At 40.7% G+C, this 17,317-nt stretch overlaps 1 protein-coding gene across 1 annotated transcript in view; it reads right to left on the bottom strand.

The window, feature by feature from the left end:
- Positions 1-17,317, bottom strand: part of LOC103042479 (endothelin-converting enzyme-like 1) — a 65,645-nt gene that overhangs the window by 31,588 nt on the left and 16,740 nt on the right. Inside the window, exon 7 of the mRNA XM_007247686.4 lies at positions 14,525-14,649. Within this exon, the coding sequence (XP_007247748.3) occupies positions 14,525-14,649 (125 nt within the window). The remainder of the gene's footprint in view (positions 1-14,524; positions 14,650-17,317) is intronic.

Here is a 17,317-nt window from a genome sequence, read left to right as displayed (position 1 = left end):
TGAAACTTTTAAAGAAGTCTCGCGTCATTGACTTAAGCTCTTGGAACTGGTCATTACTTGAGTTTTGGAGAACCTGCACCTACATTTATTGCTAAGTATTGATGGATTTTTCCTTGTACAACGTGTTTCTAATTGCCTGTGTTTAACTCTCTCATTCCCGACCTTGTTTGTATTTACTGACCCTGATTCTAGCCTGCCTTCTAATATCTCCTTGTTGTGTTTTTTTCTTGTTTTCTTGTTTTTTTCTTTTTACAGGTATTGACCTTGCTTTGTCTGACTAACCCATTGTCTGCAAACCTCCAAAACTTTATCAATAAAGTATATTTTGATTTGAATTTGAGTGTGTCTGAGTTATGCTTCACTATGACAATGTCGCTTCACCTGTGACTGCTTTTTCACTTTGTCTCTTGCCGCTTATCGCTCTGTTGTGGCTACAAATCGTGTCTACCATAGAAAATGAATGGTTGTCTGTTGCTGAAACAGGGCAGCTCCATCTTCTATGTTGTCGCCATGCCAATACCAGGAACAAAAGGGGTCACATGTTCTCCAGTTTAAAATTTATTTACTGACATGCAAATAAACCACTTTCAGTGTGTTTCATGTGTGATCGAACAAAAGCAAGGGGAAGAATAAAAACACAAAGAGAGAATGTAAAAGAGCGTGAAAAGTGAGCGCGAGAGATCGCTCAGAGGTTGGGTCTTTTTTTAGGTGCTAATAATCAAACAGGTGTGTGGGGGTTTGTTTGGTATTTGTTTATTCCTTCACGCCTTTGTTGGTCTGTTTGTTTCCTCATCATCACCTTCTTTCGCCCGCCCATTAGCGCTGAGTGTTTCCTCGTGGGCGGGGTAGCTGAGGCAAATTAAGGAAACGGATATTAAATTAAAGAGCATTAAAGAAATGTATTCTAACGATAAAACAATGGCCAATCACTGGCAGGGGATTATGGGTAAGCTCATTAGTCTAATGTATTCGAATGAAGCTCATTATGAATGAAAAGCACTTCCTCCCTGAAGAGTACCTGAGCCACTCAATCCTTTCAGAGAACACACACTCTCTCAGACAGAACACACACACACACCAGTACATATAGCTTCCGAAAAAAAATAAGAGACCACTTCAGAATGATCAGTTTCTCTGCTTTTGCTATTTATAGGTATAAGTTTAAGTAAAATTAACATTGTTGTTTAATTCTATAAACTACTGACAACATTTCTCCCAAAATCCAAATAAAAAATTGTCATTTAGAGCATTTATTTGCAGAAAATAAAAGAAAAATATGCAATCCTTTTAGACCTCACATAAAGCAAAGAAAACAAGTTCATATTCATTTAGAAACAACAATGCTAATGTTTTAAGAGTTCAGAAATCAATATTTGGTGGAATAACCCTGATTTTTAATCACAGATTTCATACGTCTTGTCATGCTCTCCTTCACTAGTCTTACACACTGCTTTTTGGTGACCTTATGCTATTCCTGGCACAAAATCTCAAGCAGTTCAGCTTGGTTTGATGGCTTGTGAAAGTAAAGACTGGTGGAGGAGAGGATGCCAATAATCATAAAAGCTGATAAAATACTGATTAAAATTCTAAATGATTGTGAACTTGCTCACTGGTACCATGTGTTATATGGTGCCCACAACACTTAATTTAGACATCTAGTTAACTAAGCTCTAATGGGCTTCAAATAGCTACTTTATGATCAGTGTCTACAGCAGTACATTAGTACCTGAGATTGCATTTTAACTTTGAATATGATATATAGGCTATAAAATGTCTACTGTCATTAAATGACCATTAATACTAATAAAAACAGAGACTGAAGAAACAAACTCTTGAACGTGGACATGGTGAAATAAGGTGGATTGGGACTTTGGGGACCACAAAGTGGCTACAGGCTACAAACTCTTCGACACATGGAGGCAAACCCAAATCTGTATTGACAATCACATTACCAATAGACCCAATGAAGTAAATCCGTGTTCTGTACCCTCCAGTGTGTGTGTGTGTCTGTTTGTGTGTAGGTGTTGAAGGCGGTTCAGCGAGGAAAGAAAAAGGGAATGAAAGTGAAAGAGGAATGAAAAAAGAAAGGCGAAACTCTGGAAGTTTTTTTTTTTCCTGGGCTAGGTCACTGCGGTGCCAACACCAACCTCAACCGCTATCTATCTCCTCTGCCTGTTTTTGCCTCTGTGTGTGTGCGTGTGTGTGTGTGTGTGAGGGAGAGTATACGTGACTGCGGGAGGCCATGAGCGCGTGTCTGAAATTCTCTCCTGCAGAGATCTACTGGCGCATGCCAACAAAATACTTAACAAATATGCAAATGATCCATCATCAACACTTTGTTTTAGAAAACAAGTCACCACCAACAAACAGAGACCTTCTGAGACCATCAGAGAGAGAGAGAGAGAGAAAGAAAGAGAGAGGCATGCTAAAGAAATAAAATGTCTTATATTCATTAAGCATTTATTATAGGAATGCTATAATAATACCCAGTAGGGCCTCAAGACGGCCATGCTACGAGTCTCCGGTTTTACCACATCACAAAAATGCTCTGCTGAATTCAAATCTAGGCCCTATTTAGGCTATAAATTATGTATTATAGTCAAACCGTCAACTGTGCAGCGTGCAGCTTGATTTAGGGCATGTCAATATGTCTTTGCTATCGTAACCACGAGAAAAGTACACCATGCACGACTCAAAACGAGTAAAAGGCGTGTACTAATTCTCTTTATTAATCATGGGTGTGTTCTGGGTGTGACATAAATAAATCAATCAGCATGTCACTTGCTCATCATTTCCTTTAAGAGCCAGGTAAGCTCTGACTTTACACTATACAGCTCTGGAAAAAAATTAAGAGACCACTTCACTTTCTGAATCAGTTTCTCTGATTTTGCTATTTAGAGGTTTATGTTTGAGTAAAATGAGCATAGTTGTTTTATTTTATAAGACAGACAACATTTCTCCCAAGTTCCGAATAAAAATATTGTAATTTAGAGCATTTATTTGCAGAAAATGAGAAATAGCCAAAATAACAAAAAAGATGCAGAGCTTTCAGACCTCAAATAATGCAAAGAAAACTAGTTCATATTCATAAAGATTTAAGAGTTCAGAAATCAATATTCGCTGGAATAACCCTGTTTTTTAATCACAGTTTTCATGCATTGTGGCATGTTCTACTCCACCAGTCTTTCACAATGCTTTTGGATAACTTTATGCCTTTACTCCTGGTGCAAAAATTCAGGCAGTTCAGCTTGGTTACTTGGATAACTGTGATCATCAACTGTAACATGAACAAACTCTTCACGAAGTTGCGTGTAAACAGCATGGAGCAGCAGTACAGACAGATTTAGGTCATAGCTGTATATTAGCTGGATAACATATCAGATTAAACTGAGCCTTATCATCAGTTTAGCTTAATTAAAGAAAAAATCATGTTTGATAGCTGGGTCGGATCGAGATCAGATCATGTTCTCACCACAAGAAAAAAAAAATCGTTATTTTCTGTTAAAAACTTATAATGCATTACTGATTCCATATTAATTGTATGTGTAAATGCTTTAACATTGACGTAGCCCTAGTTTTTATGCACTGCAGCTGCATGCATATGATTGGCTGAGTAGGTAACTGCACAATTGAACAGGTGAATATATGACCAGGAGTTTCTAATAACATGCTCAGTGAGTGTACACTGTACACACCAACAAGAACGTACTGTTTCACAGCGGTATATTCACAGTCCTGCTGACACCCTTATCTCTGTGAACACCTGCACCAATACGTCTTTAGTCCTGGAACACACCACTCGCGACTGAGTCTCTGAAATCTCCGAGGAGGTTTTTACACACTGCGCAGGTTAGCATTATTACCTTTCAGCATCGCGCCAAACAGGTACACATCTGCTTTCGTCAGAAATCGGCTCACACTGCTTTCTACATGCTGTGAAAGGCAACCATTAGGAGCTCCACTGGACTTCACAGGTGTCACACAAAGTTACAATTAGCATGCTTTTACAGCTAAGTTATCGAGTTGCAACCCTGTCATATTCAACCCCATCATGTTCTCCTGATACACTGTACGTATACGGAAAGTGCTACAGATCTTATGTGGGGGCAAATGGATTCTGGCGAACGCTGGCAGCCTTATATTTTAACGTCTGAACTCAGTATGCTTTAGACTGCAGAGGAACACCATCAACACTGTTCAAACACATCAGCTGCCAGCGCTCAGAGGGAGCAAAATTGGCCTCGTTCCCTCTGGGTGGGTAGTTGGCGCTCTCTACCTATGTTACTACATTACATTACATTACATTACATTACATTTGGCAGACGCTTTTGTCCAAAGCGACTTACAATATTGAAGTGCAAATAATAGAAGAGGTTAAGTACAAAAATAATAGAAGTTAAAAATAAAGCATCTATAGATAGGGCCTTAAGGAGGTCAGAGGGAAATAATGGGATAGAGGAGTAGAGAAGAGGAAGAAGGAGATGAGGTTAGAATTAGTTAGTTTGTTAGAGGTGTTAGGAGAGTAAGTGCTCTTTGAAGAGCTCTGTCTTCAGGAGTTTCCTAAAGATAGCGAGAGATTCTCCTGATCTGGTAGTGGAAGGTAGTTTGTTCCACCATTGGGGAACTCTGTATGAGAACAGTCTGGATTGCTTTGTGTGAATGTTTGGCAAAGCGAGGCGACGTTCATTGGAGGAGAGCAGCGGCCGGGAGGTAGCGTAAGCCTTCAAGAGTGAGTGCAGGTAGGAAGGAGCCTGTACTGTCATCACTTTGTAGGCGATTGTAAGCACTTTGTATTTGATGCGAGCAGCAACCGGTAGCCAGTGGAGCTCAATGAGCAGCGGAGTGACATGTGCCCGTTTTGGTTGGTTGAAGATCAAACGTGCTGCTGCATTCTGAATCATCTGTAGTGGTTTTACTACACAGGCCGGGAGGCGAGTTAGTACGGCATTGCAGTAGTCGAGGTGTGAGATTACCACAGCTTGTACCAGGAGTTGGGTGGCCTGTTGCGTCAGAAACGGTCAAATTTTTCCGATGTTGTAAAGCGCAAAGCGGCAGGATCGAGCAACCGAGGCCACATGGTGCGTGAAGAGAAGCTGGTCATCAACCATGACACCCAGGTTCCTAGCAACCTTTGTCGGTGAGAGAGAGAGAGAGTCGATGGTTATGGCAAAGTTGTGTTGAATAGAAGGTTTTGCTGGTATGACCAGAAGTTCAGTCTTTGAGAGGTTTAGTTGGAGGTGATGTTCCTTCATCCATGCGGATATGTCTGAGAGACACTGTGATATTCGTTCAGAGATTGAGTGATCATCTGGTGAGAACGACAGGTATAGCTGAGTGTCGTCAGCAAAGCAGTGGTAGGAAAAACCATGTGAGCGGATAACCCGACCTAGAGAGGTGGTGTATATTGAGAAGAGAAGAGGTCCCAGTACCGAACCCTGGGGAACCCCAGTGGGTAACGAGTGGGCTGGGGACAGCCGTCCTTGCCATGACACCCTGAACGAGCGCCCAGTGAGGTACGATCTGAACCATGACAGCGCATTGTCTGAGATCCCCATGTTCGAGAGTATAGTTAGGAGGAAGTCATGGTTGACTGTGTCGAAAGCAGCCGAGAGGTCCAGCAGAATGAGCACTGAGGACTGTCCTGCAGCTCTAGCAGTTTTTAACGCTTCTGTCACAGACAACAGAGCCGTCTCAGTAGAGTGCCCTTTCTTGAAACCAGATTGGTTCTGGTCCAGGAGGTCATTTTGGGTGAGGAAGCCAGAGACTTGATTGAGAGCTGCTCTTTCTAATGTTTTAGAAAGAAAAGGCAGTAGTGAGACCGGTCTGTAGTTATCAACCTGGGCGGGGTTGAGAGAAGGCTTTTTAAGCAGTGGTGTCACATGTGCTTGTTTAAAAGCAGTCGCGAACACACCAGATGTTAAAGAGGCATTGATCGTGTGAGTAATAGCCGGAATGATTGCAGGTGCAATGGTTTGCAGAAGGTCTGAAGGAATCGGGTCAAGTGGACACGTAGTAGGACGGCTACGCGTTAGGAGAGCCAGTGTCTCGTTCTTCGGTAGAGGGATACCGGGCAGCAGAGCATGATGTAGGACTGCTACATGTCGCATCAGTAAACTGTCTGCTGATAGCTGCCACTTTCCCAGTAAAGAATGAAAGGGTGATGTCGATCAGCACAGGGCATCTGTGAGCTGATGTATCGGAACTGAGTTGATGCGCTTTCCTCCGAGCATGCTGTGATGCTACTCGGCAATGATACATCAGTAGCAGTTCGAAAAGAAGCGGTGGCTGACTTTACATGTATCGGAGGAGGCATGTGCTAGTCTTCACGCTCCTGAGTGTGCTGAGGCATCACTAGTGATAGGAGGAGTCCTAATAAGTGGGTTGGGTAATTGGCTGTGCACAATTGGGGAGAAAATGGGAAAAAAAATACTTCTGATCATAATTCATATTTCAAACATGTACACAGACATATTCAATTGTTTATCATCATTAAAACCACAAATAAATGACTGAAAAGTAATGAATAAAGAGTGCACCTTGCTGGTGTGGACACTGTAGGCCATCTGTTGATGCACATTTTGTGTGCAAAATACCCTGCAGCAATCAGGGGGTCTCCACTCTCTAGTGTTAGTTGGCTTCCAGCTCACTCGCTCAGGTGGTGCAGATCATTTTAATATCTGCACAAGCTTCGTGCAGTCCTAATGAAGAATCTAATCAATGGTGTCAAGCAAGAAATGTTGGTTATCATTCCTATTTACTTCTACTTCTTACATTTTCACATAATTATCTGAACTTTCTATTCCTTACATTTTAAAAATAGCCTTTTTTAATTTAGCTTGTTTTCATTCTGGCTTCTCATCGTTTAATTAAAACCACTAAATAAATCTGATTGTGGTTGGATGTAGAAAACTATAAACATATACCATTCCAACACCCTATTGGTTTTTACTGTGATTAATCACACTGCTAATCACGAGGGGTTTGCGCACTATAGGACTCTGTGGCTCAGCCTAAGCGTTTGTTCTTAATAACATTTTTCCCCTTACATTACTTTTACCTTTATACTTTAAGTAGTTTTAAAACCAGTACTTTTACACTTTTATTTAAAGAGTAAAAACTAAAAAAGGGTTGATATTTCAACTTCTACAGAAGTATTTTAAACCCTAGTATCTAAACTTCTACCTACAGAGTAATGAATGTGCATAATTTAGATTTTTTTTTGTCTAGTATGTAATGTGACAAGGAAAAAAATGAATATTAAGCAGACAGAAATATCTGGCAACTGAAAATATTTGGCAAACGAAAACATTCAGCTAAATATGCCAGTGCTGGGCCAAATAAATGAAAAGGCCAAATAAATGATACCAACAATGATTCAACAATGAATGAGGGGCAGAGCTGGCAGGGAGCCAACAAACAGCAGTTTTAAGTTTGTTTTATGCTGTACTCAATATAAAAATAAAGAAAAATAAAAAAAACTAACACACTTAGTATCAGTTAACTAACTTTTTATAATTTGACTGTTTTCCAGCTGAAAGATATGAGCTGTACAGGGCTAGGACAGTAAAGGTAGCTGACCTAACTTATATATTAAATATTTTTTCATACTGTGTGCAAGGCATCATAAAATCTAAAGATCCAAAGGATTCTGGGTAGAAATGTGGGACCCAGTGTCAGAAAGCTGGGTTATGGATCTTCCAACAAGACAATGACCCCAAACAAACTTCAAAAAGCATCCAGAGATGCATGGAAACAAAGCACTAGAGAGTTCTGAAGTGGACAGCAATGAGTTCGGATTTAAATCCCATTGAAAAAATAAGATCTTAATATTTATTTTGCCCGCCACCACCGCCCCCCCCCCCCCCCCCCTCATTGGAGGTCTAATACTTTATTTCACTCTACAATAAAGCATTATTCTGAAGGGAGGACATATAAACAAACAAAACAAACAAACCAACAGACAGAGAGAGAGCGTCAGATAAATGTTTTAAATGTTGTAAATGTAATACTGAACTGCTGCTGACTGTGTTCAGTGTGTGAAACATTTAACCACTGTGATCTTAGCCTTAATATTGTTGTTGGGAGAAACAACCTTCAAATATAAGAAACATGGAGCAGCTTGCAGTAGAAAAGTGGTCCAGAATTCCAGTTGACAGGTGTAAGAAACTTGTTGGGGGTTAAAGGAAGTGACTGATTTCAGATATTTCCCCAAAGAGTATGCAACCATATTAAGTGTAAAAATGATGTGAAATTATGATAAATGTGCTTTTTTTGTGTCTGTCACGTTTGTCTTGTTCCAATATACACAAATGAAATAAACATGTATAACATTTTGTCTGGGAGAAATACTTCTAGAAAACTTTCAGGAGTGCCAGCACTTTCAGCCATGACTTGCATAGTGGAGCTATAAGGCAGGTGGATCTTCTGCAGTGGACAGTTAATGGAAGGGTTGTAGGGATTTCTTCAGTGATCCATATGAGCTTCAATCTTCTGTACACAATAGCAGCCACTCATCAGCTATTGGTCGGTTGCTGGCGGGGGCAGTTTCTCAAGAAGTGAATTGGCCAATTTTGTCGAGGACATTGGAAATGATGAGGGTCAGGGAGAAGATTTCAGTCAGGGCACTGAGGTTAACACCTCTAATGCAGCAAGCTCAAGCGCTCTGTAAGCGCCCTCTACTGGTCATCTGGCCTTCAATGCTAAACTACACATCACATTCACAATAGCTTGGCTCCATTTCTCTGCCTTCCCATGTTATAATTTGAGGCAATTACCAAGAGGAAAAAGAAAAAACTCATGACCAAAGTCCAAATGAGACTATTGACCAGATAATGCTCATAGCAAGGAGTGAAAGAAAAGACTGAATGACTCTGGAAAAGCACTGAATCGATAGAGGTGAGACAAACTGTCCTTTTTTGTCTAAGGAATATCGATATCAATATCGATCCGTCCTACAGATCAAAAAAAGTTAAGTCACATATTATTGTTCACAAAGGCTGAGCACTGCAGTAGCTAACTACCTACACTCTCCTCTCAGGAGGAGAACCTTAAATTAAAGTTCACTCTTTACATACCCTTAACTCCAATTAGACACTGGAGCCCACTCTGCTGCCATGCACAAACTCTCTAAGCTATTTTTACCTAACTGACATCAGGAACTCTGCTGCAGCACCTGGACCAATCATATCAGTCCAGCAGACACCAATGCTATGATGCTACTGCCATGGGGTTGGAAAATGAAACTGAAACACCTGGTTTTAGACCACAATAATTTATTGTCCCGATGGACAGTTCTGGTGGAAACAGGAGAGTTGAGGTGCACATTGAATTCTGCCGTGATTTGGGCAGCTGTGGTTTTATGTTTTTAGCACCCGAACATCCCTTTCAGAAAGCTTCCTCTTGCATCCACAGTTAATCCTGTTGGATGTGGTTCATCCTTTTCGGTGGTATGCTGACATTACCCTGGATACCGTGGCTCTTGATGCAACACAAAGACTTGCTGTCTTGGTCACAGATGCGCCAGCAAGACGTGCACCAACAATTTGTCCTCTTTTGAACTCTGGTATGTCACCCATAATGTTGTGTGTATTGCAATATTTTAAGCAAAACTTTGCTCTTACCCTGCTAATTGAACCTTCACACTCTGCTCTTACTGTTGGAATGTGCGATTAATGAAGATTAAGCGACCAGGCTGCTCCAATTTAGCCATGAAACCACCCACACTAAAATGACAAGTGCTTCAGTTTCATTTTCCAACCCCTGTAGGTATAACCGCAGTCTTGGGACAGTCCTTAACCCCAACAGAAATAACACACAGAAATAAATCTCAAAAAGTCTCAAAAGGAAGAGCTCTATAAGAGCCTAAGAAGAAACAAATGTGATGGATCAATGGATGGACCACAAAAAGAGAAGCTAAATCTAAAGCTTATCAAAAAGCCTGGAGAAGAACCATTGAGAGGTGGCAATGTTTTAATTTAGCTAAAATTGTAAGATCCAATTCCATTTCTCTTTTTTCCCTCTACCCCTCATTTTTCAAAAGTACCCCTTGTTGCCCTTGGAACAGAGTAATAAGAGAAGGTGGTGAAATCCTCCCTCTAAAGAATTGGGACAAACCTTTAAGCACCTGATACAGATATACAGTAGCTATATAGTAGCGGAGTGCTAAAGTTCAGCAACCTAACTGCTGCTGCTGCTTAACTAGTTTAACTTTAGGGCTTTGTCGTATGTCTTCAGGCAAGAAGCAGTAGTTGTAGAGGTTAATCATTATTGTCCATTCCTTAATTCCTCTGTGATGGAGAACTGAAATGCTGCAGCCTCTGCCACCTGTTGTACCATTTTTAAGGTGGAACAAGAAAATTAGATAGCGAGCTCGCCACTGAGATATTAGTACTAGCGATTTTTTCATAAAATTTTGAAAATACACATTAAGCTATGGTAACATAGTAAATCAAATTTGTGGTTTTCTTTGGTCGCTTGTGCCGCCATCACCAACCCCTAGCCCTCCAGCCTAACAAGAATCATGAATAAAAGTCTCTAAAAGACTCTAAAGAGAGTACAGTTGAGATACAAGTAAAGCAACTCTCATACAGAGGCAAGATATAAGAGATCCACTGATGACTGACCATACAGTCTATCAAACATCTGGAAACTGTAAGGTCCTGCCACTATGATCAGGAGATTACTGGTTCGAATCCCTGTTTCGCAGCTTGCCATCAGCTGCCGGAGCCCTGAGAGGCACAATTGGCCTTGCTCTCTCTGGGTGGGTAGATGGCGCTCTTTCCCCTTATCACTCCTAGGGTGATGTCAATCAGCACAAGGCGTCTGTGAGCTGATGTATTGGAACCGAATCGCTGCGCTTTCCTTTGAGCGCGCTGTGATGCTACTCGACAATGCTGCATCAGCATCAGTTCAAAAAGAGGCGAAGTCTGACTTCACATGTGTCGGAGGAGGCATGTGCTAATCTTTAACCTTCTTGTGTTGTGGCATCACTATTGATAAGGGGATATACAGCTAAATAACTGTTAAGCTAAATTGGAAGAAAAATGGGAAAATTTTAGAAATAAAATAAAACATCTGGAAGCTCTACTCCCAAACATCGACTGTATGGAATTACATTTATGATGGCATGAGGACATGTTAAAGAAGACATTCAGTATGAAAGCACAGCGGATAAGAAAGTGAGGATTACAAATTGGGCAACATTTAGGCAAAACCACATTTAAACACCTTCAGAAACCCTCAGTGAGCACTGAGCATTATCTCAGCATGTACAACCGGTCTAAAATTGCTTTTATCAACATTAGTGGCACATCTCAGGGACTCTTCTGGGAACCTCTTGACGAGTGTTTATCTTTCTCTTTCTTCATATCATCACTAGCAGCATCCCAGTTGTCTCTTCGGCTCTGTGCTCATCAAAGTTCCGGCGCTGGTTGCAAATTGGGTTCATGAGACAATGAGCTGTTAGAAATTTCTAGTGCATTAAAAGTACTTGTGATAATTACGGCAAATCAACTTGTCTGTTTTGCTTGTAAAGTGTCTTTTGCTGTTATTTGATTTTTCACATTTTTTGTTCGCATTTTCTGGCTCTCAACAAGCGGTTGCATGACTAGTCATTTCTTCTAGTCGACTAGAGGACTAGTTATTTTAAAAAATACCTAAACTATACCTAAGGCTAAAGGAAACTCTGCTGATTGACAACAGCAACAAATGCTTAAATCTTATTTTAAATTACAGTTAAACACAGGCTTTAAATTACATTTCCATATTCAGTGTTTTAAAATATTACTTCACTGGACCTTACTTTACACCCTGTATAGTTAACAGTGGTCTCAATTAATAAAAAAAAAATTATCTGACTAAATAAATCTAGTTGACTTAAAATGTAGTTTATTTTTGACAATATACAGGTGCATCTCTAAAAATTTGAATATCATCGAAAAGTAACGTTATTTTGGTAATTCAGTTCAAAATGTGAAACTTACATATTATATAGATGTTTCACACACAGAGTGATCTATTTAAAGTGTTTATTTCTTTTATTGTTGATGATTATGGCTTTCAGCCAATGAAAACCCAAAAATCAGTGTCTCAGAAAATTACAATATTATATAAGACCAATTAGTACTTTTAGCAGTGTGGGCAGTGTGCCAAGTCCTGCTGGAAAATGAAAAATGAAATGAAAATGAAATCTGCATCTCTATAAAAGTTGTCAGCAGAGGGAAGCATGAAGTGCTGTAAGATTTTGTGGGAAAACAAAACTGCACTGACTTTAGACTTGATAATAAAACACAGTGGATCAACACCAGCAGATGACATGTCTCTCCAACCAAACCATCACTGATCATCAGTAAATTTTACATTTCATTTGTAAATCAAGGGAGCAGAGTCTGGAGGAAGAGTGGAGAGACACACAGTCCAAACTGCTTGAGGTCTAGTGTGAAGTTTCTACAATCAGTGATGGTTTGAAAAGACATGTCATCTGCTGGTGTTGGTCCACTGTTCGTAAGGTGCATTCGTATCTTAAGAACGTGGAGATCTGTGCGTCTCAGTTGAGGATACTGACCTGCGTTGCGACGTGCCTTGTGCAGGGTGTACAATAGGGCCCTATGTTGAACACCATTTTCTAGCTTTTGTGCATACAAACAATTTCACTCCAGAATCCATGCAGAAGTTTATATTATTATTCGATTAGTCTACGCAATCCCTACACTCAACATTTTAACATTCCATGGCAAAACATTTCTCTTGTATTGCAAATCATTGAGGCATAAGACTTTTCTACCTTTAATATCGTCGTTTTTACAAAGCTAGCGATTATTGACGAAACGTTCACGGGCGACATCAGAGCTCAGCGCCTGTGCGGTGAAGTCAAGATCATGCCTTTGAAGGATTTGGCTGAGTGTGTGATTCCTAAGTGCTCGTCTCTTGACTGAGTTAGCAGAGCGATTTAGCTTTTAGCGCAGCTCTAAACCCTGCTTTTGATATTATTTCACAGTCAGCGCTAAGAGACGCCACCGGCCTCCGGTTCTGTTAGCGACAGGAGCTGGGGAGGATGAGGTTCGGGGAGGAAAACACAGCGAGTGCCGGGGAAGTGAGGGGAAAATACTCCCAAACAAAACGAGGGAGGGATTTCAGGTGAAAAGAAAAGAAAAGACTTTCTCAGCAGAGAAAAGCGCCGCTGAGAAAGGCTTGGAAAGGAGCCCGCGGAGACGTTGCGGCGTGCATCGTCGAGATGCCAGTAGGAGGGAAACAAGACTCGGGGAGGTGGGGGTTTGAGCGAAAGAAACGAAGAACACAAAGATGTACGCAAAAGTCATCCCTCCCTCCGAACTCCTGAGTCGCGGGGACGAGAGCCGATTGGCTGGAGCGTCAGGCATCTCCATGGCGACGATAATAACAGTGATTATGAGGGAAGGTTTCATTTTGGCCATATTATGAGCTATAATGTGTTATTATAGGAGCGTATGAAGAGCGGACACTAGAAGAAATTACCCAAGTCTTTCTGGTACCTCTGGAGAAAGAAAGGAGAAAGCACGGAGGGCGAGAGAAAGAGACAGAAGAAACACGGATGAATGAGAAGAAACAGATGAGCTGCACTCAATTTAATTAGGCTTAATGGCAGCCAGACGAAGCGCTACATACATAGAAAGGCAAATGCGTGGTATTATACTCAGTATTGGATAGCTGTCAGGGGCCCTAACAATCAGACGGGCAGGATTTGATGCACCCCCCTGTTCCCCTTCTCCTTTCTCTTCCCAACCCCCCCACCCCCTCCCTTAAATCCCAGGAGAACAGACAGCAGGGTCCACACACACACACACACACACACATACATATACACACACAGACTCATATATATATATATATATACACACACCTGTCAAGTTATACATTTGATCGGCAGACTCTGGGGAGCTCTGCATGAATGGGTGTGTGTGTGGTTGTGTTTGGGGTGTCACTGTTGCATGACCTCTCAGCTGTACCACGGCTGATTAGTATCGACCCACAGCACGCCCACTTAACCACCCACATGGGCTCCCGCACACACACACACACACACACACACACACACACACACACAGAGAAACGGTCAGATCAGTAGACTGCAAACAACATACACTCGAGAAAATAAAAGTGCTTGAAATGCTGTCTGTGTGACGCCATAGAACAGCAGTGTTAGGTTCCATAAAGAACTGTGTTTGTAAGAGAGATGTGTAAGTGTGAAGTAGAGCTGGGCAATATGGCATAAAAAATAATGCACCTTTAAACTTACAAAAAGTTTACACGCTTACACTCAACATTTCAACGTCACATTTTAGTCCCAAAAAATGTACCCAGTTCCCGGTACCAGGTATCATCACTCAAAAGACTGTCTGAAGCACTTATCGTTTTTCAAAAGAGAGCACAGGAATACATTTGTGAATCCAAACTGTAGGGATATAATATAGCATTTTTATTCTACTCGCTGTGTCTCTTTTTCTTTCTCTCATTTATCTTTCCTTCAACAATTTCATTTTCTCCCTACCTTTTGGAGGTGGTCTTAATGATGTCCGACACTTTCTGCATGTAGTCTGTTGCCAGCACCACTATCTCCTCCTCCTCTGAGAAATTATCATGAAATATTCTGTCCAGCAGACGCTTCCAGTGCAGCTGTAGAGAGACAGAGCGAAAGAGAGAGAGAGAGAAAGAGAGAGAAAGAGAGAGAGGAAGAGAGAGAGAAAGAGAGAGAGAGGGAAGTAGAGAATGCTCATAAATGTCAGAATGTCATGGCAGTCATTCCCCTTACCCTACTGTACCGTATACACTAGAAACCAGTTTTGCCGCAAAGGGCCTGAATTCATAGCGAATTTCCAATTACTTAGGGACATATTTCAATTTTGGCCATATTGATTCATAACTCATTTGGGACCGCTGTCTCTGCCAAGCTTTTAAAAAGTGTAACCCGCCGGTTTATGGCTTTTCAAAATGGCGAATTTGGATCGATCAAGCGTGAAGTTGGCCCCTGCCTTTTCGGTCTGTTTGTGTTTTATCTCAGGGTTGAAAGTCATCCTGAAAAATGGGAGATAAGTGGTTCTTTCAACAGAAGACTGAGAGGAAACACAGTTAACTCAACCAGATACGTTTCATTGTACTGTTCATAAATTGTTCAAAAGCCAGAAGCCACAATAGTGTACATACTGGATCAAAACTATTCATACACTACACATACAGTACTGTGCTTCTTTCTTGGTTGAATGTGTTTAGCAAGCTGCACCTTGACCAGAAACTTCTGGCAGCCATCAACAACCTTCTATTGTTGGTAAAATTTGTAGAGTTTATTTATTTTTTCCATTGACCTGGATTTTTTTTACATTTTTGATCCATCCAACCATCCATCCATTCCTCCATTCATCCATTCATCCACCCATTCATCCTTCTATCCATCCGTTCATCCATCTATCCACCCACCCATCTATCCATTCCTCCATCTATTCATCCATCCATCCATCCATCCATCCACCCATTCATTAATACATCCATCCATCCATCCACCCACCCATCCATCCATCTATCCATCCATTCATCCATCCACCCACCCATTCATTCATCCATCTATCCATTTATCCATCCAACCATCCACCCACCTCTTTTTAAATGTTTTGTTTCACGCTAGTAAATGAACACATATCCACTGCCTAATAACAGAACCCAACCTCTCTAACAGCTGTGGATTATTCGAGATTCTGTGGTCCATCTGTCTGTCTGTCTCCATCCATCCATCCACCCACCCACTCACCCATCCATTCATCCACCATCCATCCTTCCATTCATCCATCCATCCATTCTTCCATTTATCCACCCACCCATTAATCCATCCATCCATCCATCCACCCACCCATCCACTCACCCATCCATCCATCCACCCATCCATCCTTCCATTTATCCACCCACCCATTAATCCATCCATCTATCCACCCACCCATCCACTCACCCATCCATCCATCCATTCATCCATCCATTCATCCATCCATCCATCCATCCATCCACCCACTCACCCATCCATCCATTCATCCATCCATGCATCCAAATGTTTAGTTTCATACTAGTAAATAAACACATATCCACTGCATAATACCAGAACCCAGAGCTGTGGATTATTTGAGATTCTTGAGGGCTTTTTGCAGTGAGTCTATAAATTTTCAGTGCTCAGGAGGGATAAATACACTCATCAACACTGCTGCTGCTAAATCTGTGACATTTCCAAACATAGAGAAGCTAAATGCTCCAGTACCCAGGCTCTAGCATCAATGCCATTAAACTCTATATCGATTTGTTGAGTCTAACCACTGCTTAAAGGAAAAGTTCAGCCAAATGTTTCCCTCCTACCCCTAGCATAATCAATAAGTTAAGACATGCTGGTGCCTGAAATTAGCTTGTTTAGCCTGGAGCTAGGAGGCTAAAGTAGCTAAAAGCTTCTTGATGATTAATTCAACTGGTCAGGAACCACTACTGAGGTAAATGTATGAGTGGAACAGCACTGCTAAAGTAAATACATGATTAGAATTGCATTGCTGAGTTATATGTATTGTGCTTAGTTGATTTCTCTGCTGGGGTATTAAAAAGGTTTAGTGTTAAAGTGATTTAAAAGGCAGTTTTGTAATTATTAACACCAAGAGAAAGTATCAATTTACACACAAGAATTAAGGAAGAATGTAGTAACGTAAAAGTGTTATAATATAAAATATTATCTGGTTTGTTTAACACTTTTTGTGTTTACTAAATAATTTAATATGTTTTTCTTCATAGTTTGAATGACTTTGTATTAATTTACAATGCAGAACATTTTTAAATAATAAAGAAACACTGAATTTAAACCTTTGACTTGAACAGTATTTAGTATGTATATATATATATATATATATATATATATATATATATATATATATATATATATATATATATATATATATATATATACATACAGAACAGAAACTTCTCTCCATATCCTCATGCATCCTTTGTTTTGGGACTCTTAATGAACAGCAATAATTTGGCAGCAATAATTTTGCATCTATCAATAATTTTGCAATTATCTCTCCCACACTCAGCTCTGCCTGCGACCTGCGGCCTCTGGACTTCATAACTCAGGATGCACCACACACCGACATTACACTCAATTCCGATCACATGATACAGCACATGAAGCTTCCAGGAAGTAGATCACCTGAGTACTAGCCACATGGTTTTGCCCTATAAAAGGGGCTCATTTGCTCTCATTGACTGCTGAGTATTGGTTGTTCATCCACAAACAACGAATTTTCCACTGTTTGTGTTTTGA

The sequence above is a fragment of the Astyanax mexicanus genome, chromosome 18 (assembly GCF_023375975.1).
Source record: "Astyanax mexicanus isolate ESR-SI-001 chromosome 18, AstMex3_surface, whole genome shotgun sequence".
Taxonomy (NCBI): domain Eukaryota; kingdom Metazoa; phylum Chordata; class Actinopteri; order Characiformes; family Acestrorhamphidae; genus Astyanax; species Astyanax mexicanus.
This window is presented reverse-complemented; position numbering and strand designations above follow the sequence as displayed.